Source organism: Leopardus geoffroyi, chromosome A1 (assembly GCF_018350155.1).
Source record: "Leopardus geoffroyi isolate Oge1 chromosome A1, O.geoffroyi_Oge1_pat1.0, whole genome shotgun sequence".
Classification (NCBI taxonomy): domain Eukaryota; kingdom Metazoa; phylum Chordata; class Mammalia; order Carnivora; family Felidae; genus Leopardus; species Leopardus geoffroyi.
The window spans coordinates 146,365,962-146,392,999 of NC_059326.1; the positions used below are offsets into that span (position 1 = coordinate 146,365,962).

The 27,038-nt window shown below is 36.6% G+C and overlaps 2 protein-coding genes and 1 non-coding gene across 7 annotated transcripts in view; 1 reads left to right on the top strand and 2 right to left on the bottom strand.

The window, feature by feature from the left end:
- TMEM167A (transmembrane protein 167A) lies at positions 1 to 25,508 on the bottom strand. Its single transcript, XM_045497228.1, has 4 exons — positions 25,364 to 25,508; positions 15,163 to 15,272; positions 9,891 to 9,925; positions 1 to 3,884 (listed from the first exon to the last, which is right to left on the bottom strand). Exons 1-4 carry the CDS (start codon positions 25,364 to 25,366, stop codon positions 3,814 to 3,816), a joined length of 219 nt encoding a protein of 72 aa, XP_045353184.1. The 5' UTR covers positions 25,367 to 25,508; the 3' UTR covers positions 1 to 3,813.
- LOC123582180 lies at positions 12,344 to 12,478 on the bottom strand. Its single transcript, XR_006704267.1, has one exon. It is a non-coding gene; the product is annotated as a small nucleolar RNA U109 (small nucleolar RNA).
- Positions 25,509 to 25,555: 47 nt separating the features above from the next.
- The window catches only part of XRCC4 (X-ray repair cross complementing 4), a 316,828-nt gene continuing 315,345 nt past the window's right edge, over positions 25,556 to 27,038 (top strand). For 3 of the 5 annotated variants that reach the window (XR_006716996.1, XR_006716992.1, XM_045497214.1), the window contains exon 1: positions 25,556 to 25,659. The gene's annotated coding sequence lies outside the window, so the exon portion shown is untranslated. The remainder of the gene's footprint in view (positions 25,660 to 27,038) is intronic. The other 2 variants (XM_045497200.1, XM_045497193.1) reach the window with 1 other exon arrangement.

Below are 27,038 nucleotides of genomic sequence, written 5' to 3' on the forward strand. Positions count from 1 at the left end.
TTCATTGTGATTTTTATTACATACCACAGACATATTCACTAACCAGAGTAGGATGATTCTGTTCTCTTAAAATCACAGGAAATATTATTTCCACCTCCCCCCTTTTTCCTGATATTGGAGCTGCATTTCAGATTATTTTGGGATTACTTTAGGGTAATGTAAAAGAAATCATGGAAGGCAGTGTATAAATTATTATGAAGCTAGTAGTAACTTGCTGATCGAGACTAACAAGGCTGTATAAACAATGCTGATATTACTCAGTTGCTTATATTTTGAACATCTACCCTTTACCGGATATGTGTGAAAAGTGGTCCCTAAGAATCTTCCATTCTTTGCAGCTTCCTATGGTCCAGGAAGTTCCCCCAAAGGCTTCGAAAAGAGTACAAGTTCTTGCTTATTAGAAATCTTTTGTGCACCTGGGAAATGTAGACAGTGAAACCACTTCTGCTTCTTAGAATCACGGCTGCTTTGGGCATCGATGGATATGAGCCACTAAGAGTTCCTAAAATTATTTGACCTGACTAGTGTTACCGTGGCTTTATATACTATGCAGGAGAGTCTCTGGAGAGTATAGTATTGTATTCCTGGTCCAAATTAAGGCTGGCATGGATGTATTTAACCGTGTTTACACATACACCAAAGGAAGAACTTTTTTTTTTTTGAAGGTTTTTTGTCAGGTAGGAGGGAAAATACATGTAACTAATTTTGAGGTAGGTAACAGAAGTGAGAAAAAAAATATAAGACCCCCTAGGATCTAACCCCTGTCCACCTTTTTAGGCTTATGTCTTAATACGCCTCATGTGGCACAACAAGCTAGGGACTTAGAGTCCATAAATATACCACTGGTGCTTTTGCATACTGCTCTTCATTCAGTGTAAGCACTGCTTCTTGGGAAGGAAATTCTTACCTCTACGGTGTCACCCTTATTTTCTCCTAGAATCCTGGCATTATCTGTTATAAATGCTATCACATTGCACTTTTGTATAAATAATCTCTCCCATCCACTGCATTAGGAACTATCAGAAGGCAGAAATTGTGTACTGGTTTTTCTGTCTTCAGTGATAATGTACTGTATGCACTCCATAAATGCTTCTTGAAAGAATGGTGATACATTCTATTTACAAGTGCTAGGTTTTTCCCAGAAAACTAGGCAGAGACCTGTTCATTTCTCACTTTGTATACCTGGAGAAGTCACTTCATTCTGACCTCTGTCCTAAGATAAAACTAATGTGCATATTCACGATAAAGGAATCTGTTACAAATTATGTATTGCTATTATCCCCAGTGTGAAAGGGCTAATTTTTTAATTTGAACATGGAGAGTGCCTGGCACAGTGGACATTAACAGGACACTGGACTTGAATCCAAATTTTTTTAGGTCACAGAGGGAATTCAGTTGACTAAGGGTCCTTTTAATTGGCCATCTTTTAAGACTGCTTAGAACGAAGTCCTCCTGACATGGGCATAACTGAGGCCAATCAGGAACTTAGTATCAGCACAGAACAGTTTCCACGAGAGATGGAATCAAGATTCTAGAGCCAGGAAGTAGGTTAGGGAGAGTATTCAAGCCTTGCAACACATGGACTTAAGTGCCCACCATCCCATCCAGCTCTATAGTAAGACCACGTGACAGAGGCAGCCACCTGATGCAAAATTGATCCTTAATCCTCTTCTGAATCCAACCACCCCACCAAGACCACAATGGGAATATCTGAATACTAAGTGGACCTAAAACTACCTACATTGCCCTTTGGGCTAGAGAACAGGATTGTGGTAACTCTTTGAAAAAAATACATTAAGGAAAGTGCTAATTGCTTTTCTTTACAGAATCCTGTATGTCCCTAACCTCCCAAAGAGTCACAATGTCTGGGGTCAGAAATGAGCTGCCTCCCACTCTGTTAAGCATATACACACAGCACCAAGTTTTATATGCTACCACACATTTTTCAAAGAAATTATTTCTTCCTCCACTTTCCACCTACCTCCTCTGAAATGTCAAAATTTCAGAAATGTCTTAGAACTGATTATCTAGAATATTCTTCCCTTTATTCATACCATTCATATTGGATTTGGATTTGTGTTAGCACATAAAAAGATCAGTTGACATAGCTTTTTGGAAAGTCTAGCTTGCAGCAGAGTTGGACAACAGATGGCCACTCAGAAACCAGCCTCAGAAAGGTGACATGCTCTGCATGTATATGCTGATAAGAGTCCTATTTTTAGGACACCCGGAAAATTTTTGACCTAGTGCAAAGCCCAGGAGAAAGACAGTTCAGAGTACACACAATGACCATAGCCTGATTCCTGGTCTAAAGCAAAATAGACAATTTTTTACCAGTTACTTAGGCCAAAATTGTAAAATAAATATATAGACAGCCTACAGAAGCTTTTATCTTTTGCAAAAAAAGCAGGCAATGCATCACAAGCTTTTCTTACACGTTTCCTAGAATTCAAGTACTTTAAAGTGGTCTTTAAAAAAGATGGCTTTCAATTCCATACTTTGTTTCTGCAGAAAGAGCTAGTGGCAGACTAATTTTCAAATAATTAAATAATTTTCTTTTCTTAAAAAGAGAAAAGGAATTAATAGCTAAGGATAATATCTAATTAGTACTACCTATGATGGGCAATTTTTAGCTAAGATATTTAAGTTCCCCCTAGCTTTGAAATTCTAACAGAATTTCAGTTAAACCTTAAAAAAAAAAAAAAAGGAAACTATGACCTTTTAATAACTGCTCTACTGCAAGATTTATGTCATATTCCAAATGTTTCTCTTGTTTTGATGAAGGTTATTGAAGGTCTTTATTATCAAAACTCAAAGACACTTATGCCAAGGTATACAGACAAGCAGATTTGAAAATTGTTTACCATCACCTACTGAGTTACACAGCAGATTCCAGTTCAAGATGACACACAAAAAGTAAACTAGATTTAAAGTGCTGTATTTAAAAACAAAAAAATTCAGTTTGCATTTTGGGGCAATTAAAACTGGAGACCTGACACTAAAAAGAAAGACACATACAGGATTATCATTCTGAATTGTTCTATTTTGCTCTTTTCACTCTAAGAATGTAGTCTTATTCATAAAATGACAGCTGGTCAATTTATTCGTAAGATATTTATCCATACTTATCTAGAGTTTTCAGAGGCTACTGGACCAGTCATCTATTCTAAACTTTTATGTTACATATGGACATTTTCTCAATAGTACTCTTAAGTCACATCTCATTTACCTTAAGAACCACACAGGCTTGTTTTAAATAGTTGAAATGCCTGTAGTACACTATATAGTTTGCTTAGATGTACTCTGTTAATGGTCTGGTGTGGCCACAGGAAAAGCAAGCATTATTAAATATGAATGCAATCCTTACCAACACAAATTGAACCTTTTTTTTTTTTTCCCAGTAAAAAAGCTAGCCCAGAAAAATGTCTCATTCTATAAAGATTAATCATTTCCAAATCACAGTGAAAGGAAGTGGAGTAATTTACCAATTTTGTTTTCTTTTCTATGTCTTAAGAGATACCTCACTAAAAACTGGTATCCGACATAACAGAATAACATTTGCAGAATGTAATATTGTAGTGAGAGTACAGAGGTTGATTGTTACAGACATATTAAACTCTGCGTATTAAATGGTTACATCCTATTTACATAGAACATTGGTCCAATAACAAAAATAGATAACAGCAGCTGGAAATTTATCTCATTCAATGTTCAGAGATAAAAGGGTTAACCATTCTTTCCATTATTTTCTATAGATAAGTCCTTTTTTCATACTGTAATCCGATGGCAATTAAATTCTGATATTTTTCCGAGCTACTGTATGAAGAGAATGCTGAAAGCCATCACTATACAGCATACTGCAACGTAAGGACTCTTCCGTTCACCTGTTGGAAAAAAGGGAGATATTCATGTTGATTCACTGGGTGGTTAACATGGATATGCTAAGGTTATTACTTATTATGGGAGAGGGATATAGAAGAATCAAGATAAAGTTCTTGCCTAGAAGGCCCACACATTTGGGGGATGGCCAAAACAAGAACTAGATATAACATAAAAGCAGTACAACACAGAATGAGCTAAATTACACGGATTTATTTCTAAGACCACCTCCTTTTCATGTGTTTAGAAAACCCTTAATACACCATTCCTATGCCACTGCATAAACCCAGATATTGAAAAAATACAACACAGAATGTAGGACAGAGATTCAAGAGAAACTATCTCAAACAACTCAATTAAGGCCAAAAAAATCGCTTAGTTTTTCCTTTAAAAAAGGAAATTTCTACCTATGAAAAGAAATTTGACATACAATTTTCAGTTATATATTTTTTTCTTGATTGGTCGCAATTTAAACATGAGAGTGATCAATAAAACTTCATGTAAGAAAGCAGACATAAAATACAAACCAAGAAAGACTTACCGACAGAGAACTGATGGTTGAGGGGAAGTGAGCAGGGAATGGGTGAAATAGGTGATGGGGATTAAGGAGGGCACCTGTGATGAGCATTGGGTGGCTTTTGGAAGTGCTGAATTATCATACTGTTATACCTGAAACTACTATTACACTGTATGTCAACTGGAATTTAAATAAAGACCTTAGAAAGAAAGGGTATAAAATGCTTCATAAAGAAACATTTTAGAAAAAACTATTTCTGACCTGGCTTTCATATGAAATGATTTATAGTGTAGCTCTTGGGTTAGGAATGTAGAACTTAAAACAACCACTTTTATAGGAGTCAATTCTCACATGTGTTTAAAAAGTGTTTGTATTTGGAGAACTTCCCTCCCATGAAGCAGAATGGAGGTGGCTTGTGAAACTGTCTTGCAAGCAGATTAGAGATTCTGTGATTGAGTTATCCCAACGTCATCTTGTTCTTTTCCTGTTTGTTCATTAATTGAATGGCTGTACAATTCCACAAAGCACCAGACATTTCTGCTGCTCTGAGGGTGTGAAAGAAAGGAAGAAGGAAGAGGGAGTGACATGCTATTTCTAGAAATAATCATAGCATATACCTGGTGTCCTATAGTATAGATTGTGTATGCTCCCCTCACTTGTGCTTTTCTATGGTGTTTAAAATCAGCTCCCTCCCAGTAACTAAGTTCCTTCGGTGACAAACCATTTCATTTGGTAAGTTAACTACCTCTGGCAAATGCCAATCTTGACCATTCTCATCAACTAAAATCCTCAAGGTCATTTTCATTTGCAGAGCTTCCTCAAAGAGCTCACAGTCATATTGTTACTAACTTTATATCTTTGTGTCTGCTCAATGACAGTGTTCATAGAAGATATTACACACATACAAATAAAAGAAACATTTGGTGTTTTTCTATCCAGAGACATTTAGGGGACTGCTTTCGAGCTAAAGGAAATTCTAAAAAGTGAGACAACAGCATTTTCACAATGCCACTATCTCAATTGGAAAAAAAAAATCTTTTAAAACTAAAAAATAACTTGGGACATCATTTTTAAACAATGTTAATTCTTTTGAGGCAACACCCAAATTATCAAACAAAACCAAACTATTCAGACATAGTTTTCAAGTGGATTTCATAAGCAAGCCAGTCACTCTAGTTAGGGCTAGATAATCTCATTGTCTAATATAGTCTTATTAAACACCTAAGAGAAGAAATTAAATTGCCCTGAATTTTCCATCTGCTGGAGATTAATTTTTGAGGAAGTTCTTCTCTTCCTCATCTTCCAACTCAGAATGCTATAATTTACATATGGGTTTCATTTTCCTGTTTTTAATTTTCTTAAAAGAGATTGCCATGTGGTAGAGCTAAACATCTTTGGTTGAACTTGTGTAAGAATGTTACTTTTCGTCTGGTCTTAGGTCTGTCTAAGTGAATGTGAAACAGTTGCTGTAACGTGATGTGTAACATGATAAGATGATTTGGCTGGGCCTTTTCCCATTAAAACTGCATCCCTTCTTGGTGGATATATTCTGTGTCAAGATAAGAGAGGAGTATATCAGCATTAACATTTTCTGAGCCATTTTGCCAAAATGAAAAGCTAATGCTTACACATAAGTGGCAAGAATGCATAGTTTAACTGAACCATTTAACCTATGGCATTCATACTGTTAAGAGAAACAATGAAGACAATAACTGACCTAGCAAAAAGAAAAGGCAGTTTATAATCAGACAATAACAATGGATGATACTGAAGGCAATCATTACGAAAGCTACAAACTAAATGCCTTAAATTTTCAGTTATACTTCGAAGTAACGGTTGTGAAAAGTGTCATCTGGGTTGGCTACTGAATGAAGCTGTACAGACTTCTCTAATTTATTATATAAAATGGATTTAAAATACCTTGATACTTAATTTAATACCTTAAAGAACTTTTATTTGTGACTTAGCAACTTCATCCTATTTAGGTGAAAGCTCTGCCCCCTCACTGCAGACTTATTTTTACCAGTGAACTTTCAGTATTACTTTGACACAGAGACTATGACTCTATTAGGACAGTTTTGTTCTTGCATTATGTTCTCTCTTCGCAGTTTCCTTGAGGGTTTCTTTCGACTCTGTCCTTGACAATATTGTTTCTTTTTCTGGGTAACTTGGCTTTGAAACTACATTAATTTGCATATATTTACATTTGCTACTCTCTATCAATCAGCATTAGCCATCAAGGGTGCTCTTCTCTTTATCTCTCCCTTTGTTATTTTTCTTTTTTTTTTTTTTATTTTTTATTATATGAAATTTATTGTCAAATTGGTTTCCATACAACACCCAGTGCTCATCCCAAAAGGTGCCCTCCTCAATACCCATCACCCACCCTCTCCTCCCTCCCACCCCCCCATCAACCCTCAGTTTGTTCTCAGTTTTTAACAGTCTCTTATGCTTTGCTCTCTCCCACTCTAACCTTTTTTTTTTTCTTCTTTCCTCCCCCTCCCCCATGGGTTCCTGTTAAGTTTCTCAGGATCCACTTAAGAGTGAAACCATATGGTATCTGTCTTTCTCTGTATGGCTTATTTCACTTAGCATCACACTCTCCAGTTCCATCCACGTTGCTACAAAAGGCCATATTTCATTTTTTCTCATTGCCACGTAGTATTCCATTGTGTATATAAACCACAATTTCTTTATCCATTCATCAGTTGATGGACATTTAGGCTCTTTCCATAATTTGGCTATTGTTGAGAGTGCTGCTATGAACATTGGGGTACAAGTGCCCCTTTGCATCAGTACTCCTGTATCCCTTGGATAAATTCCTAGCAGTGCTATTGCTGGGTCATAGGGTAGGTCTATTTTTAATTTTCTGAGGAACCTCCACACTGCTTTCCAGAGCGGCTGCACCAATTTGCATTCCCACCAACAGTGCAAGAGGGTTCCCGTTTCTCCACATCCTCTCCAGCATCTATAGTCTCCTGATTTGTTCATTTTGGCCACTCTGACTGGCGTGAGGTGATACCTGAGGGTGGTTTTGATTTGTATTTCCCTGATAAGGAGCGACGCTGAACATCTTTTCATGTGCCTGTTGGCCATCCGGATGTCTTCTTTAGAGAAGTGTCTATTCATGTTTTCTGCCCGTTTCTTCACTGGGTTATTTGTTTTTCTGGTGTGGAGTTTGGTGAGCTCTTTATAGATTTTGGATACTGGCCCTTTGTCCGATATGTCATTTGCAAATATCTTTTCCCATTCCGTTGGTTGCCTTTTAGTTTTGTTGGTTGTTTCCTTTGCTGTGCAGAAGCTTTTTATCTTCATAAGGTCCCAGTAATTCACTTTTGCTTTTAATTCCCTTGCCTTTGGGGATGTGTCGAGTAAGAGATTGCTACGACTGAGGTTAGAGAGGTCTTTTCCTGCTTTCTCCTCTAAGGTTTTGCTGGTTTCCTGTCTCACATTCAGGTCCTTTATCCATTTTGAGTTTATTTTTGTGAATGGTGTGAGAAAGTGGTCTAGTTTCAACCTTCTGCATGTTGCTGTCCAGTTCTCCAGCACCATTTGTTAAAGAGGCCTTTGTTATTTTTCAAGTGATTAAGATTTCTACTGTTATTTCAGGCTTTGTGCTGTTGAGTCGCACTACATGTCAGGTAAGGCTGCACCACAAATCTCTGCAAATCTAGGTTGGGCCCTCTCAACTCTGGTACTACTGACATTTTGGGCTAATTCTCTGCGAGGGGCTGCTCAGTGCATTGTAGGATATGTAGCAATATCAATGACCTATACTCAGTATACGTTCCTCCCCCATCTAGTTATGACAATCAAAAATGTCTTGGGGGCGGGGGTGGTTTAAATGTCCGGATAACTACTTAGCTAGGCTTTATCTGTGCTTTACCTCTCTGAAGTCAATTTTCTTCCTATAAAAGAAGAATTCTCATGTCTATCACCCTAAGAGATAATAAAGTATGACAACACTGAGGAAGGACAGTTTAACATGTTAAAAGCACAGTGAATTCTCAAAAAGACGCCTGCTTCAGTAGTCAATACATTAGAATGAGGGCCTTGAAGGAAGTAGTTTTAGGTGCCTACTGTCATTTTCTGGCAAGAAATCTGGCTAAGGAATCTTATAATCTCATCATAGCAGATTTTAAAAGGATTTCTATATAATTTAGTAGGATGCTTACAAGTTCTCCTGTTAATGGTTCTTGCCTATCACTAAAAGCTCAAGGGAAGAAAATTTGCTCTCATAATTATTTATTTCAGTGGCTAACAACATATGAATCTTAGAAGATGCTAAAGAATTAGAAACTCTCACAATTAATTTTTAGTCCTTAGTTGAGACTAAGTTATACCTATAATATCTTCAGATATATTACACCCATTCTCAGGTATTCTTTAGAAAAATGTCTAGATATTATAAGAACTTAGTTTGTAGTTTTCAACCTTTAATCAATTTTGTTTCCTGTTATGAACCATCTTTTAAATTTTCCACATTTCTGAGAAGTGAATCCAAAATAAAACCTAATACTCTAAATAGAACACACATTATCTAAGGGACATGACTCCTAATTTTTCTCTATTCAAAGTGACTCGTTGGGGTAATTCAGGCTGTTGTCAGGTTGGCTAACTAGAGTAAATGTCAAATGTAGGAAAATTTGTCTTTGAAGTCTCATAACTTTATAAAAGAAAAAAGTAGTGATATACAAATTAAATATTGGGAAAATATTAAAATCAACCTTTTTTTTTGAGGGGGTCATGTAAGTAATTCCAAGGTGGAGAAGAAATATTCATTTTCAGTCCAAGTGGAACAAGTACAAATGCTCTGAAGTGTTTTGGAACCAGCGATGTTAAAAAGGGTATACTCTATTATTCAGGAATACTGGTAAACCGTATCAGTAAAATACATTTTAATTCATTTACTTGCCAATCATTTGAGAGTCTACTATGAGCTAGGCACTGTGCTAAATGTCATATACACACAGGGATGAGACAAGGGTATATTACTATCTAAACATAAACACAAAAACACCACAAATTTTATTATGAAAAGTTAGAAGATAATCCCATTTAACTATAATCAGAACAAAACTCAGCTATGATCACATGAATTTGACAGGTGAAACAGTTATTGCTTTCTAAAAACAACATTCTAGGACTTAGCATAAGGCAGTAAAATGATTATGTTTAGACAGTTGGTTAGCAAGCCTTTCATTAGATGGGAAATTCATCCTTAGTGACCAAAACAGTACAAATTATACAGAGCAGCATATTGTATACTATATGCATGTGTGCATAAAACTATAAATGTTTGTCTGAAATCTCCTCAACACCAGCAAAGCATAGTATTTGATATCTCAATTAAGATTTTTTCTTGTATTTTCCATTTCCCTGTGTATGAAGTATTATGAGGTATCCACCATGTCTAGTTTTAGCACAAGAAAAAGTTTGGTAGAACTCTATAAACTTACAGCTGATGATGTGGAAGTTACAGAAGGACACTTACCAATTCTGGCGCACTTCCAAAATATACCCAACAATCTGCATAGAGTAAAAAAAGGAAAAAGTAGCTATTGTTTAGTGGGAAAAGTAAATCATTCTCTCAGTATCATATAGAGAATTCATTATACACTGGCATTTTCTCTTTTGATACTTTGCTTCAAAAACTGAAATTTATTTGATATTGAGCCACCATCTTTGTAGGAAAGGAGGCCACATGAACTTATCAACTGTTAGTGTACATAAATTGTCATAAACTGGGATATACGCAGTATCCTAGGTTAAACACACAGTAAATTAATATGACTGCAAAAATTTGCACAGGGTTTTTTTGTAGAATTAATTCAGTCAACTTCAGTTGCTTTAATTTTAAAAGTAGAAAATACATATGCCAATTTGCATAAACGTTAATTTTGAAAAAATGGTAAACGAACATTTGGTTGGTTTGGTAGGATTTTGACATTTAAAAATAAAACTCTCACACTAAAGAAATTACTTTTTACAGAATGTAGTTCTATATTTAAATACTTTATAGCCATGAACTCCAATGATAGCATTTGCATAGCTATGTCATTCAGTAAGAGAGAATATAAAAATATGTAGCTATGTTTTCAATATTAGTACAAAATCCTGGTTTGGGAACACTATATGAGTTAAATATGGCAATTAAAATACATACATTCTGGAAATAAGAATTACAATGAAAATGTTCATTTCAATTCTATGAATGAACATACTATGAGTTGAATACAAATTATGTGTATTTCACTTCTTTGGCATGTATAAAAAGTACTGCCTTTAAAAGAAAAGCAACCGAATCATTCAATGAATAGAGGTAGCTAAAAGATACAAAACATTGTAGGCAACTATTTTGTTGTTCTGACAAAAGAACAGAATTACAAATGGTATTATACATTGCTACAAGTCAAGACAGATCAGCAGTACTTATTGCAGTGGGTTAGGACTGGTGTAACAATATCAAAATACTTAAATTTCAGGTAAATTGATATACTTTTTGCCAAAAGAGATGGCTGACTGATGGAATTACTGTATCTGAGTAGTTAAGGCTGAAAGAAAATACTGCTTCAATTAAGTTCTATATGCATTCCTCCTCTGAAGTGTAACTTCCTGACCTCAAAGCAAAATGTCTCTTAGTTCAGATGATACGAAATGGGCAAACATAGATGTTTATTTTGAAGGATGGATATTCTGGCAGGTGAAGCAACTTTCCTATAGGAATAAAAGGACACAAATCAAATATATTCTTGGAAATAATGTAGGATAATATAAGGGTCAGATTGTGCTTAAGTTTAATTCTACTTAATTGTTGCATTAACTCTGAACAAGTTATTTTCTCTTTAATAACACTCACCCTCATAGGGTTGTTATAAGGATTAAATGAGGTATTACACAGAAACTCTTCAGAGTAGTGACTAACATCTTCTGTGTTCAGTAAAAGACAGGTTAAAGGCACATGTGACAGTAACTTCAGATATCACTTAAAATTGGCTTACATTTCACCAAAAAATGGAAGGCAACTTGTTAGTGACATGCAATGCCATGGTTCTTTGACTGTAAAAATCTACTGAGTGGAACATGCACTGTGGATTTAAAGCTACTCTGGCTGAAGGATTCAGAGGCAGGATACCTGAAGCTCCTGCATGAGAAGCTTATAGTCCCAAAGAACATAATCTAAAATCATATGATCACAATCAGGGTGATTTCAGGGTTGCTAACCTAGAAATAACTCAAAGCATCATTAGGAAATTGTGATAACACGGTATATTAAAAGCTAGATACATGAAATTTTCCTAACTCGTGCAATTTAGAGATTTATCAGTATCACTTTGGCCTTTCCCATGTATTTCCCTACCTAGACATACTTCTGTAATATGCTATTTATTAATTAATAAATAAATGCTATTTATTTATTAATAAATAAATGCTATTTATTTAACACAGAAACTTTATTAGTTAGTAAAAACCAATACAATTATGCTGCTTGGTTTCTACGGCTGTAAGCCAGTAAATATATCTGCTGATAGAACTAATCAGGTCTATGATAATAGGCAATGAGAAAAGTAGCAATCTTTTATTGCTGCTTTTTAGTTCTGTATTATTTGAAGCAGTAAAAAATTAAGTTGTTATTTTCAACAGTGAAGTCATCAAGAACCTGCTTTATCCAACTGGTCTCTATACATCTTTACTTAAACATGGAATACTCACTGTAATGAAAGGGCAGTTTATTATGAATCTCATAAAAACGCATATTGTAACAAAAGGACAAGGGCCTGTAAAAATTTCTCCTGGAGAAAATATTTCTTATATACAAGTCAAAATAAAATGGGGCCTAACATTTATAGAAACAGAAACAAAGTTTTAAAAAAAAGCCTTTAAAGAGCTGAATGGACCAGTATATGCTTTACGGTACAAACAGAAGCATGCCATTTCTTTGGTCTTCTATGTAGGAGAAATATACTACTACTCAGCCTCTACTGTAAGGCTGGCAGCCCTGAGAACTCCTTTTTCAATGTAGCATGTAATGGATGTCTTCCTGCTCCCAAAGGAATGAGGAGCAGACATTTCCACATGCCATCTACTTTCTCCATAACTGTATTGGAAAGCATAAGTATTGTGACTATTTTTTAATGAAATACTATGATTATTATTTTATTTTTAGAGAGAGAGTGTGCACATTAGCAGGGGAAAGAAAGGAAAAGGGAGAATCTTAAGCAGGCTCCACAGGAGCCCGACATAAGGCATGATCCCAAGATCCTAGGAACATGATGTGAGCCGAAATTAAGAGTTGGATTCTCAACCAACTGAGCCACGCAGGTGCCCTGTTATGTGATTATTTTTTAATGAAATAAATAAATATGTTATTAGGTAGGTGTTATGTATTATATTCCAATACCAAGGAACAGATCAGTGAGAATGTTTATTGGTTTCTAACATATGCTTTAAGTTAATCGTCAGGGGAGGAAAGCCTTCATGCACAACTAAGCAACACATAAGATTATACAACTTCAACAAACTGACATAGTACTATATAATTTCAACAAATGGACAAAGGATTAAAATGAATAAAGACTGGGGCGCCGGGCTGGCTCAGTCGGTTAAGCGTCCGACTTCAGCTCAGGTCACGATCTCACGGTCTGTGAGTTCGAGCCCCGCGAGTTCGAGCCCTGCGTCGGGCTCCGGGCCGACGGCTCAGAGCCTGGAGCCTGCTTCCAATTCTGTGTCTCCCTGTCTCTCTGCCCCTCCCCCGTTCATGCTCTGTCTCTGTCTCAAAAATAAATAAATGTTGAAAAAAAAAAAAAAAACAATAAAATGAATAAAGACTTAGTGCAAGAGGACTTCAGAGGAAAAAAAGGTGGAGTGAAGAGAAATCAATGTCTATGAAGGAAGAGGGGGATTGTCATAAAAACTGATGGACAAATGACCTCAGTATTGCTATTTTACCTAGCAATAGGTTATCAGTTTATTGGAACAGGATCACGAGATTTTCAATATTCACAACTGATTAGAGCTTCTACTTATTCCTTTACACATGTCTGAACAACCCTAATAAATAAAAAGGAAGAAATGGTAACAAAAACCTAATAATTTAGATAATGGAATGTTTGGATAAATGCTAATTATGACCTCAAAGATAAAATGGAAGGAAAGGAAAGAGAAGCAGAAATTGTTACTTTCACAGTTGAGTATCTACCACCTTGCCTCTTGTAGATTTTTACTGGTGGAAAAGCAAAATTTGACTTTGCAGGATCCTAATCTGGCTTGATACAGGTTTGGAGACAATTATTACAATGTGAAGTATTCTTTCAGCTTTTATTTCTTAAAAGGATTAAACAGATATAGGCTTTTATCAAGAAAGGAGTTTGAGTCCCATGTTGGGATCTGTGCTGGCAGCATGGAACCTACTTGGGATTCGTTCCCTCTCTCCCCTCTCTCCCGTTTCTCTGCCTCTCCCCTGCTCACATGCTCATGTGCTCTCCCTCCCTCTCTCAAACGAAAGTTAAAAAAAAAAAACGATTAAGTATTCACATAAATTAATAAATATGCAAGGCAAATAAAATGTACACAGCTCCCACCACATGGTCTGTTTTTTAATATACTCTTCCTTTTGGTTTAATTCAACATGTATTTCTGTATTATGTTTTTTTCTTTTTTTAAATCTTACTTATTTTGAGAGGGAGAGAGAGTGTATGCACACGTGTGCATGTATGGGGGACAAGCAGAGACAGAGGGACAGAGAAAATCCCAAACAGGCTCCGTGCTGTGAGCATGAGCCCAAACTAGACTCCATCTCAGGAACTGTGAGATCATGACCTGAGCCAAAATCAAGAGTTGGACGCTTAACTGACTGAGCCATCCAGTTGCTCCATATTTCTGTATTGTGAATATGGCACTTACAAATTTTAATTCTGTGTATCATATTAAGCTCAGATTTTTTTCAGGGTATGAACATATAATAAAACAGATGTGACATGCCCAAGACTTAATTTTTATTACTGTGTTAAGTTAGCTACATAAATTTCTCTAAAGATGTTTGCTTTATGATACTGACAGGGAGCTCATATGATTAGAGCAGTCTTACACTGGAGAGGGAATATCTACATTATTATTTTTATGGACACAGTGCTTGCAAACTGTTAAATGCTTCAAAAACGTAACTTTGTTTTTAATACCAACTTTACCAATTATTCTATAAAAAGTAAGGCGAAATACTGTCTTTGAAAGTACTAAACTGTATTTCTAATCCCAGAAAAAAACACAACTCTGTCTTTTTTTAAATACACTTTTTTTTTTAGTTGAACACATTTCAGGTTACTTCTGGTATTTATCTTATTTAGTAAGATTCTATGAATAGAAAGTTTTCCGTTTTTAAAAAATATATTTTGTTAAAGTTTATTTATTCATTTATTTTGAGAGAGAGAGAGGGGGGAAAACTTGAGCAGGGGAGAGGCAGAGAGAAAGGGAAAGGGAATCTCAAGTAGGTCCTGTACTGTCAGTGTGGGGCCTGGCATGAAGCTCGAACCTATGAGCCATGGGATCATGACATAAGCTGGAACCAAGAGTTGGACACTTAACCGACTGGGCCACACAGCCATCCCCAAAGTTCTCGGGTTTTGAAAAATAGAGGAGAAAATAATGCAAAAAGTTATTATAAAAATAATTTATATATAGGAATTAAATTATTTAATGACTTTTATGGTAATTTACCCTCAATGTCTATAAGAACTAATATGGGTTATTAGATATCATTAGTAACATACCCAGTTTTATTTCTGTCCAGGAGGCTGGGTGCCAAAGATCGGATATAAGCACAGGTACATATAAGCAGCAAGATTACAGTCAACAGACTCTGAAAATTGAAAATGGCAGACTAAAAAAGAGAAAAAGAAAAATTAATATCATAAGAAAAACTGCATAGGTAAAAAATACCAGACAATTCCATATTAAGAATCATAGTTTTGTTCTTCAAAAAAGGCAAACAGAATGACATGTCTGAGAATACTTAAAACCCCAAATCATAAGGTATTCAGAGAGTGTACTTTCCTCTCCATTCTTTGGGCTAAGGAATGGAGAAGATGCAACAAAAATTCTAAATTCAAGAATTTGAAAACATTACCAAAAATGTCATGAATCCAAGGAACTCACCAAAACTCAATCATTATGTAATTAATACAGATGTTCTAGGAACCCAGACTATGAGGCAGGACAGAGAGTCTCCATGCTCTGCCTGTAGCTGGCCATAGGACTTCAGCTGAATCACTGACCTAAGGCTCTCTTTCACATCTGTAAACCTTGGTGGACAGCGGGGATATAGACTAAATGTTGGCTCAAGTTTCTTTCAATTCTTAAATTCTTTTAGAGTAAGAATGCTTTAAATTTAAGCAATCATGTTCCATGCATTGACTAATACTAGGCTATTAGGTTTTGGTGAAAGAAAACCACTTGCTCTTTAACTGTTGGTTCTTTAAAAGTTATTGAAATAATCTAACACAGGAATGATTGGAAATCACAGTTTTTCAGTCAAAGTAAAATGGAGGCGGGCTTAGTCTACTCAAAATTCAGCTCAAACATCATCTTTTCCGGGAAGTTTCTTTGGACCTATCTGCCTCCCTTCTCCTATTTCATAAAAAACTCTCCTTTCTGTTCCCACACAAACTGTTACACGTTTTATAATACTCATCCCTGAAAGTGGACATTGCCTTATCAGACTCTGAACTCCAGCACCTGACAAGGCACCTACCACACAGCAGACCAAGAAGTAATGGCTGAATAAATAAAACAAATTTTTGAAGGTGCAAGAATACCACTATATAAATAATAAAGAAAAATTGTTTCCATTTTACACAGGTAGCTAAAATATATCAATCTTACACAGCAGCTAGCAATACGCTTAATTAGTAAACCCAGAGGCACCTCCCATAATGTCAGAAGTTAAAGAATAGGAGTTATAAAAATTTTTTGAGAAAGGCAAAATTGTTACTTGTAAATGTTAAGTGCTACCTGAAAAGCCCAAAAGAATTTAGTGAAAAACAATTACAGACAATAAGGGAATTCAGTGTGGCTGGGTACACAACTTAAATATTTAAATCAGTAGCTTCATGACTGTATTACCAACTGGTTGAAAGACATAATGGAAAAAAAAGTCTCTATTTGTAACAGCAACTAGAATAAAAAGCTGAAATATCCAGGAATAAGCCTAACAAAAAATGCAGTACTGGCATTAAAGAACAAAATTGACAAAACCTTTAAACATACCGAAAAACATAAAATTAGAATGGAGTGGTATATGAGGTTCTTACACTGGAAGGTAACATCATAAAGCTAATCTGTAAGTTTAAAGTGTACTCAACACCAACCAGTTATTTTCAAAATAGACAACTGACTTTGAAGTTCATATGGAAAAATAAAGCAAGAATAGCCAGAAGAATCCTAAAAGAACTAGACATGTCAGAAGCTGTCAATATTTTTAAACCTCTTATATGTTTTTATGACAAATATGTACAAACTATTTAAAACATTAAGATAATTACATGTTATTTGCCAATATTAAGGGCAAAAAATGCTTATGTACAATGACAAACAGTGGGGAGAACAGTACACAAAATTCCATAATCAGTATATCTTTAGCTATGTAAACCTTATACAAGCAAGAGGGGAGAATGCAGTGATTATCTCTGGAAGGTTTTTAACCCAATTCTCAACTTTTCTGGATTTCTCTAATTTCCCAAGTGTTATATTTATAGTCTGAAAAAGATAAAAATGACTTGCATTATTAATAGTTGTTTTGCTTGCAAATCATTTCTTAATGGATACACAAAGGTAAAGTTTAATATGGCTTGGTTTTTTTTGAACTGGATTTTAATTTTACATCTGTGAAAACAAGTGATACAAATTTTATAACTTAAGTCAATAAATGAACTCTAAAGACAAATTTTATATAGAAAACACAGTATTTCACAATGCTTGTCTTTTAAAGACCGTATTTTGAACATTATGAATTTATTGATATAATATTTGATAACCTCATGAAATATAAAGCACAGATTTCTTTCCAGCCAAAGTAACTAAACATGTATTTAGTATCTATGGTGTCTGAGGCACGAGGCTAGACACAGGATTAAAAAAGACACAGCAGGATTCCTTCCCTTCAGGAGTTTACAGCTAATGATAACTGATATTCACTGAGAGCTTCTTTGGGATTATCTTGTTTATCCTGGTATATTTGAGGTAGGTGTTACTAATACCTTTATTTTATACATGAGACAACTGAGGCATACAGCATTTACAATCAAGTTAGAACAGGTCATGTATTTTTAACAAGTAAACAGCAACTCCTTGTAGCGTATGTAAGTGGTTAGTTACTAAACCATGCGGACAAAAAAAATGCTGGTTTCATAAAGAAAAGTCAGGAAAAGCTTCAAGAAGAAAGCAAGGACTGAAGTCAAATCATGAAAGGGCACAATTGGATTGGCAAATAGAGAGCAGGCTCCAGAAGAGACGAGAGCATGGAAAACATCCCCATAGAATCGAAAACTTGCATGTTCAGGGAATAATGAGCAGACTTACTGTATTAAGCAAAGGACCTATGCAGTAAACTGGCTGGGAAATCAGTTTGCCACATAGGTTTATCGCATTCCTAATGGAGTATCTAAATCTCCCAATTTTGCAATGTGTACTTTTTCCTTCCCCAAATGTCTAGTTAAAAAAAAAAAAAATGCTTAAATGATAGGATGTCTGGGACTGGTTTCTAAATAATCCATTTTGTGTGATGGGAGGAGTGTGGTTGATGATGAAATGCTGAGTAGATGAGGCTTCATTATACTCTTCTTCCTACCTTTGTATGTTTGAATTTTTATATAGTAAAAGAATTTAAGGGGCACTTAGAGACATGCCTGTTATTAAAGAATTGGAATGTGTATGTATACATTTGTGTGTGAAACAATTTATAAATGAAAACCAGTTACAAGTGTGCAATATAAGATACAGACAACTTTGTTTCTAGGGTTTATAGACCCTAAGATTTAAACAAATAATCTTAGGTGGTATATAGTCTTTTACATGTACTCAGACTGACCAAAAAAGAATGTTTCAAACATCCAGATATTAGCCTACCACTGCTTACTCTACCTAAGCATTCCTTTTAAAGCTTAGCATCTGTTGTCTGCCGACACAAAATTTTAGTCTAAGGTTTAAAGGAAACAGATGTTCCTGTTCTTGTAGCAAAATAATTAGGATTTGTTTAAAATGTTATTAAAATGTTATAAAATTAAAATGTTATTAAAATGTTATAAAGTTATAAAAATGTTATTAAAAAGGAAGAAGCTAAGATTACAAAATAGAAAAGAAGATTTAAAAAAAGGTGGTAAGGGAAATAAAGTTAATTTACTGTTTTGTTCAGATCATGACATCTTTTTCAAGGTGCTCTGTGTTTTTGCAGACTATTTTTGCCTGCATGGTGAACTGACTCAAACTTCTGGTTTCAACTTGAGTCCCCTCTGTGAAGTCTTCCCTGTCCCCACTTGCTACACCAAGCAGAGGTTGAGATAATTGTGCAGGTGTATATATATATGATAGCACCCATCAAACTGTAATGGTCTCCTCTATTTTATTGAGGTCCTTATCAACCCCTTGTGCCTATTAAACAATAGTGCACAGAAGTCACTGAAAAATGCTGAATGAACAGAAACTTGAAAACTGCAAAATAACGAACAATTTTAACAAATTCAAGAGCATATTTAAATCCCAAATCAACAATGTATGCTATTAAAAAAAGTGTAGATTAGACTGTTGAATATTTTGTTAACTATTCCAGAGAAACTGCCACGCACTGCTCTGCATTTATATTTACTTGTCAATGGTATTTTGGAAAATGCAAATGGAAGAAGCAATACCCTTACGTTTATGTTAAGGGCCCAGGCTGTAGGGCAAAATCAAAGCCCAAGGTTAATTCCCTCTCAGTATCTAAATTTTGTTTGGTCACCAACTAGAATTCAAAGAAAGTCCTACCAAGAAGCCAGCTTCACAGTATTTGCATATGGGACAATGAGTGTTCTTCTGACTCTGCCTGGATGACGGAGTACGCTCGCTGGCTGGCAGAAAATTCTAGAACCTCAGATAATTCTCAAGTCTAAGGCTTATTTACATAATTTTCAGTCAGACAACACCAGGGAGTTATACAATGGTATGCTACCCAGTTTAACAAATTCAGCTATTAAACATCAAATAATTCACGTTGCAACTAAGGAGTTATAAATCATTCCTTTTGGAGGCTCTAGGAAAAAAAAAAATCTGTTTTCTGGCCTTCTCCAGTTTCTAGAGGCTTTCTGCAATTCTTGGCTAGTGACTCATCACAGGGACCTTGATACTTCTTTTATGACTATGACCCGACTGCTTATTTTTTTTTTAACATTTATTTTATTTTTGAGAGACAGAGCATGAGCAGGGGAGGGGCAGAAAGAGGAGACACAGAATCCAAAGCAGGGTTCAGGCTCTGAACTGTCAGCACAGATGCGGGGCTCAATCTCACAAAACTGTGAGATCATGATCTGAGCCAAGGTCAAGAATTGGGACGCTCAACCGACTGAGCCACCCTACTACTTACTTCTTAAAGGAAATCTTATGATTAAATTTCTCTCTGTCCCCATAATTCCAGATAATCTTCCCATTCGAGAATGTTTAGCTTAATCCCATATGCCAGTTCTCTTTTGCTTAATAAGATACCATATTTACAGGGTTTGTTTGTTTTGTTTTGTTTTGTGTTTTTGAAGTGGTGGAGGGCATTTTGTCTATCATACCTAACAAATATTTTTTTATTAAGAGGCATCCAATAACATTCCCTCAACTCAGGGCTACCTATGACACTCTCTGGAGCATAACCTCAAATACAACCAGGACAGTAATACTTGGGGTTGTGGATCACAGCAGCCTTGCCTTTTGACCATTAGTCTGAGAGTTGTGTTTATTCTTCGAAATGATACGGTGGAGATCCTAAAATATTCTTCTCCGAAGGCGCCTTTTATTATCCCTCCACACTCCAGCCCTATCTACTACTCACAGCTGATCAGACCTTCTGATATGCTTCAAATAATTAGTGCTATTGTACTAAATCAAATTATCCAAATGTGAAGGAAATAAACTCAACAAGTCACTTTGTATAACCATTCTGAAGTAAATCACAATTTGTTAAGCAATCTGAAATAATGAAAATAATCCAGACTTTCATCTGGCCACCACTAACGAAAAAAATTTATCAGTGAATTGATGCAGAATGTTTGATGCAAAGCTTAGTGCTGAAACAAAAAATTACTTGTGATGTTAACACATCTTTTAAAAACTCCCTACTCTCAAGTCAATTTGAAAAGTTAGGAATATTTATTTCAGATTCAATTTTTATCATTTTATCTATGAAGATACAATTTCTTATTTTTAGTCATTCCTGAATATTAAAACTGTCTTCATTAGGTTTGTATATAAAGGGAAGAGTTCAGTTTAAGGTTTTGCTTTTAGATGTATATATAAAAATAGTCTAAGAAACCACCCAAAACATTAGGAATAGTGGGAAAAATAGGAGAAAAGATCCCAGCAGTATAAAGGCACAAAGAAGCAATGAGAAAAGCAGCAGAAATATACATATTAATAGGCTGAACAGTTCTTTGGTGTGCTCAATGACTGGTTGCTAACTGTACTTAATCTGCAGAAAAGACTGCCTAAGCCTACAGTATTTTCATTAGTCCTCGATCACTTGAGCTCCTTGTAGCTTATTTATTTTTATCATTATCAAAACAAATTGTTTAACCAATGTATTGATTAAGGGCCTTCCTTATAACACTGTCTGGGGGCTTCAAATGTTGATTGCCTCTTATGTGGTAAGTGACTGACATATTAATTCTTCCAGTTTTACTGAAATTCACTTTAAAACAAGAACTGAATACCAAAGACTTAAACTTTTACAAGTCCAAATAATAATAATTTTAATTGTTTTAATACTTACTGTTTTTACACAAAAGTAGTGATTTATCCTTCTCCAGAGGTGGAAGGAGACCCCAGAAATGATATTTGACCTAATTGTGATAAAAATTATACAGCACTGCAAAAGTGGGTCAGCATTTTATCATTTACAATTCTAGGTCAGGCCAGCATTTTCTAACTAGTTTCTACTTGTAAATTTATACGTAACACTATTTGCTCTTAGAATAGAAAACATGGAAATGCAGGAATAAATGAAGCCTGTATGTAAATGTGCAAACACTTGCCCCACACAGGTGACCACAGGTGATTACTAACATTCATTAACACACAGAAATATTAACATTTTCTTTTGGTGTTGTTAGCACCTAAGATCAATCTTTGTTGCTTACTGTAAGGCAGCACTGAAATTGTACCAAATACACAAATTATCTTGGTTTCAGATGAAACCAAGAAACCAGGATTGCTTAATGTTTTAATGTTAAATAACGGTCTCTCAACATGAGTGCCTACTAAACATTTGGATTATTTAGGAAATTATCCAAGTATATAAATTTGTTCTTGGATAAATCCATTACCTCTACATAGCAGTTTAATTTCAATTGTAAAATGAGGAGCTAGAGTAAATAGCCATTTGATCTTACTGGTCCTCTTTCAAATGGTAGAGAGAGACCTTTTCTACTTCCACTTTCCACTTAAAATTAAGAACTTTCATGGCTATGAGGAAAGCTACAGTCCAGAGAAAAGCACCTCAATTCTATTCTCCATTGGCAACACAGATGGTCATTTGCACTTAGTTTCGTCTCACTGTCATGGTATCTATAATGCATTTACTGTGTTTGTATTGCTTAGTTTCCGAGCGATTTTATGAACGCCACAGATCTAAACATAAAGCAACAAGGGGATCAAAGGTGTTAATAGGAGAAAGCATACATAACTATGGTGAGCAGTAGGCTTAAAAAAAATAAAGCAAAAAATACTTCACATGTTGTTGATAATTTGATAAGACAAAAGTATTCCAAAGGACAAAGTGCAACTCCTGTTATGAAGAAAAGTGTTCTGACCATGAAATCGGAAATGTGGCATGAAGCTTGGCTGTTCATAAGAATCACTTGGAGCTTTTAAAGACTATCAATGCCCAGATTTGGACTGAATTGGTTGGGCATTGAATTTCTCAAAGTCCTTTCCACTACACGTTATTTCTCTTTATCATCTCCGACAACACATTGAATTTGCTTATTTAATAATCTCCCCCAGTGGACTGTGAACTCCTTTAAGACACCGGGCAAGACTTTGTAACCTCAGACTTGCAATCATTTGAGGACTAGCTAACTGCCATTGTGATGTAGATACCAAAAGACCTGGTTATCTACTACAGAAACTCTAGCTAGAAAGAAATAAAGGTCACAAGGTATTGCTGTTTTCTGCTACGCTGGAGGGATACTGGAGATAATATAAAGGACTATAGACCCCAAATGAGATCCGGGAGAAAACAGAAGAAGGGAAGGTTTCTTATGAAAAGATGAAACTGGAGATACATCTTGAAGGATGTTAAGAGCTAGGGAGAACAAGGCATTCTGAAGTTCTTAAAAGTATTCATTCATAAGTGATATAGTTATCAGATTGTGTTCTAGTAGTTGTAAATAATTATGGCTGATAAACCTTTTATGGCTGTGAAATTGCATTTTAAAAATGGATTCATTAGAATACGGTAATTCAAATTTAAGTCATGATCACTGAGTTACCTCACAAATACACAAGTTGAGGTGCAAATTCAAAAAGGAACTTCATTGTGTAGCTCTTCGAACTACAGGGTACTTGCTTTCTCAAAAATGCTGACATTCTAAGCTCAGAGGAACAGAGCAGGAAAGAAATACTAACCACCTGGCAGTTGTTTCTATTATCCATCCATGTAAGATTGGCATACTTGAGAGCAACAAATCACTAAGACATACTTTATCTTCCATTATGTTGTTTTTATTACCAACAGCATGAAGATTTCTGGCATCTGGATATTAAAATAAATTTGAGTCCTGGCTCTACTAAGTGTACAATCCCAAGCAGGTCAGTCTCCTCGTGTTTGACTTCCTTCACCTGTAAACATCTACTCAGACATTATAGGCTTGAAATAAGACAGTGCTTATAAGTTGATTTTTTGAACACAGCCTGGCATACAGCAAGTGCTAACGAGAGCTTTTCTTGTTACTTTTGAAAAAACAAGTATGGCTAGACAGTTTAAATACTGATGATCTTAAACACATTATCTGTCTTGCTATTAGCTAGATCATAAGACACTAAGATGATGAAAATAATAGATCTTTGACTTGTACTAAGAGTAAAATAATTGAACCTTAACATCTATGAAGCTATGCAAGAATTAAGAGTAACTGTCTCTAGGGCCACTTGGCTGATTCAGTAGGTAGAGCATGTGACTTGCTCTCTGGGTCTACCCCGCATTGGGGGTAGAGAGTACTTAAAAGAGTAACAGACTCTACCATTTTTAAATTGAAAAAAGGAAGATTTTCTAAGTTCAGCAACAGTTCACTAATGGCAATCTTAAGAGCAAGTGTAGGGCCACCTGGGTGGCTCAGCCGGTTAAGACTCTGAATCTCAATTTCGGCTTAGGTTATGATCGCAGGGTTTGTGAGTTCAAGCCCTGCGTCCAGCTCTGCGCCAACAGCACAGAGCCTGCTTGGGATCCTCTCTCATGCTCTCAAAATAAATAACTAGTTTTTAAAAAATTAAAAAAAAAAAAAAAAGAGCAAGTGTATTCATCCGATTGTGTGGTACAGAGGGAAAGAAGCTGGAGTAAATTCTTGGCTCAGGAATGAATAACCTCCCAATAAACTGCCATCTCCTCTGTAAGTGGTAATGTTCTCCAGGCAAGACCCTGTGATTTATGCCCCATCTATAATCAAAGTACTTGGAGAAAAGCAAGAAACAATTAACGAATTTTCGATTAAATGTCTAAGGGTTTAGTATTGTATGGGTTTCTGCAGGAGCTTCTGGAACATAAGCTCAGCAACTTTCACCCCACAATAGCTTTTTTTGAGTCATGGTTTCTTTTGATACTATAATCAAAGACATGCATCCTTTCCCCAGAAGTATGCTCATAAATGCAACATTTGGCCTGTGGATTTAATTAAGTGCACCATGAGGTCCCGGTGTAGAAGCTGTTGGCATTTACTATAACAAAAGTAAAATGGCTTCAGATATAGCTTGAGAGATTTCACTATTACTAATACTACTACATCTTTCCTCCCGCCATGCTGGCTTTAACTCTTTTTCTCTGCCTGGAGATGTAAGCATTTCTTTTGCAAACTTTCATGACTCGTTTTAAGCTTTCCTAAGAGGCCCAAACTATCAAAGGAATCTGTAATAACACAAAATAATATATAAAACTTTAAAAAGATGTGGGGAAGGAAGATCCCAGGCCAGGCACTTCCTCAAGTACATTCCTGCGAAAAACTGCTTCTGCAGACATCGCCAATCATTTAAAATGTACTGTTTGTAAAAGAGTATCGTTAAGACTGAAAGAATGGAGTAAAAGGGGCCTGAAAGGTCACTAACCCAACAGACAAAAGTTAAGGTGTGGGCCAGGCCCGTGGGGCATTAGAGGACGCAAAATAACAAGCGCGAAGTTGAGAAGCTCCGTGTCTCCTAGAGTCAATGACCACAAAGAGTACATTTAAATGATTGGGTTAAGCCAGACCAGCGAATTCCTTTGAACCAAGTCAGAAAAGTGGACTCTGCGGGAGAGGCTGGGACCAGCGGCCGCGGGGTCTTTCTTGGGCGGTCGGCCCCGGTTCTCCTTGTTGGGCTTGCAGGGGCCACATGGTTCCCGGGCCTGTGCATCTTCCGAGCCCGGCAGAATCAAGCTAGTGACTGAACTCCCTGGCCCGCACACCCAGGGCCGCCGTCCAACCCTCCGGCCCTAGCTCGCGCCCACTACCCCTTCACAAAGCTCAGCTGCGACCCCACAGCCCCAATTCTTACCATAGTGAGGCCGGCGAAGCCCCAGCCACATCACCCTTCCGGGCGCAGGGCGGAAGAGGCGTGCCCACCCCACTTGCCCTTCTCGTTCCCTCCCCGCGTTCGGTTGGGCCTGTCAGGGCACCTCCTCCTGAGCCGCGCGACCCGGACACTAGGATAGGTTCCTCGAAACCGGAAAAGGCAGGAGTTAAGAGACGTCATGCGCTTCTGCGGAAGTGGACGACACTCTCATTGGCTGCGGGTCGTCTGTCTGTAGGAGCGGGCCTTTTGGAGGAGACCGGAAGTGGAGCGAAAGAGAGGTAGTGTCCGGAAGTGGGGCTGCGTATTTTAGTAATGGTAATCTGTAGTCCTGTCCTTTTTTTGTTTCGCCTTCTATTTTATTTTTAGTTGTGTGTTATTTCCCTGTAGAACTCGGTGTTTGGATTTTTCCCAGCTCGGATCCCTCTCACTGTATGCTCCTGAGACTTCGGTTTACGGACTCTTGGGGGACGCCTGGGTTCCCTAAACTTGGGCGCAGGGCGTGCATCTGCCACGCCCTCTTTTCAGTTTCTTCCTTTGCACCTCAGGGATTCTTTAGAGTTAAGAGCGCCGTCCTTGTATTGGTTGTGGGATTAGGAAAACACTTGAATCTGGAGTATTGTGTTAAGTAGGCTGTTGGACGTTTTTCTAACGCTCGCCGCGCCTCTCTCTCTCTCTCTCTCTCTCTCTCTCTCTCCCCCAATTCCCAGCTCTTTGTAAACTGTCCATGGGTTTCATCTGGGACTGAAGTGTACTAGTCCCTTTGGGTCAGGAAAGAAATTTCTGTAGTAACAAATGGAAAGGAACTGCCCTTTCCTGACTTCAGTAGTTCTTTGGTACTCTCTTTTAATCAGTAGTATTATTTAGCTTCTTCAGTTTTTTTTTTTTTTTAATTTTTAATAATGTTTATTTTTTGAGAGAGAGAGAACATGAGCAGGGGAGGGGCAGAGAGAGAGAGAGGGAGAGAATCCTAAACTGGCTCCAGGCTCTGAGCTGCCAGCACAGAGCCTGAAGCGGGGCTCAAACCCTTGAACCCAGAACCGAACTTGGACGCTTAACCCGCTGAGCCACTCAGGCGCCCCTAGCTTCTAGTTTTGATAATCCCATTTGATGAGGCTTTATTATCCCTCCGTTTTTGTCTTTGCATAGTCTAGATAAAGAAACAGGTGTTTTGAAGTGTTCAGGTTGCATAGTTCTTGGAAACTCAAAGGTTTTTGAATTAAATTGGTATTGCTTTTTACCACTAGGCTGCCCCCTCCCCCCCAGCTCCTTTTTATTTTGTATCTAGTATTGATGTTAATGATTTCCTTTTAAAATACACTGGTAGTTGCGTATGTTAAAAGACCGCGGTTTTACTTAACTGCTTGTTTTCTCTAACCCTCAATAGCCTTCCTAATTTAAGATTAAGGTTCTTTGTGTTCTACTGTTTATTTTTGTCCTCCCCCCCCCCCCCGTCTTTTTTATATTCTTTCCCCATGGCCCTTAGTTTAAGACCCATGTTTGACTTGCATGTTATTTCTTTTACTTTACTTTAAGAAATGCTTCTCTTAACCTTTCTCCACTTCTAACCCTATTTATTTCTCTTCTGAACAAAAATCCTCCAAAGACTTTATGTTCTAAATCCGAAGTCCTCTTTTTAAAAGTGTAGCTTTTACTCCCA

Bases quoted from the DNA above. Each gene is read 5' to 3' on its own strand.
- TMEM167A (XM_045497228.1), bottom strand. The intron at 9,926-15,162 runs GTATGTTACTAA...TACTCTATGCAG, and splicing joins CTGGACAGAAATAAAACTGG to ATTGTTGGGTATATTTTGGA. The intron at 3,885-9,890 runs GTAAGTGTCCTT...TTTTTCCAACAG, and splicing joins TTGGAAGTGCGCCAGAATTG to GTGAACGGAAGAGTCCTTAC.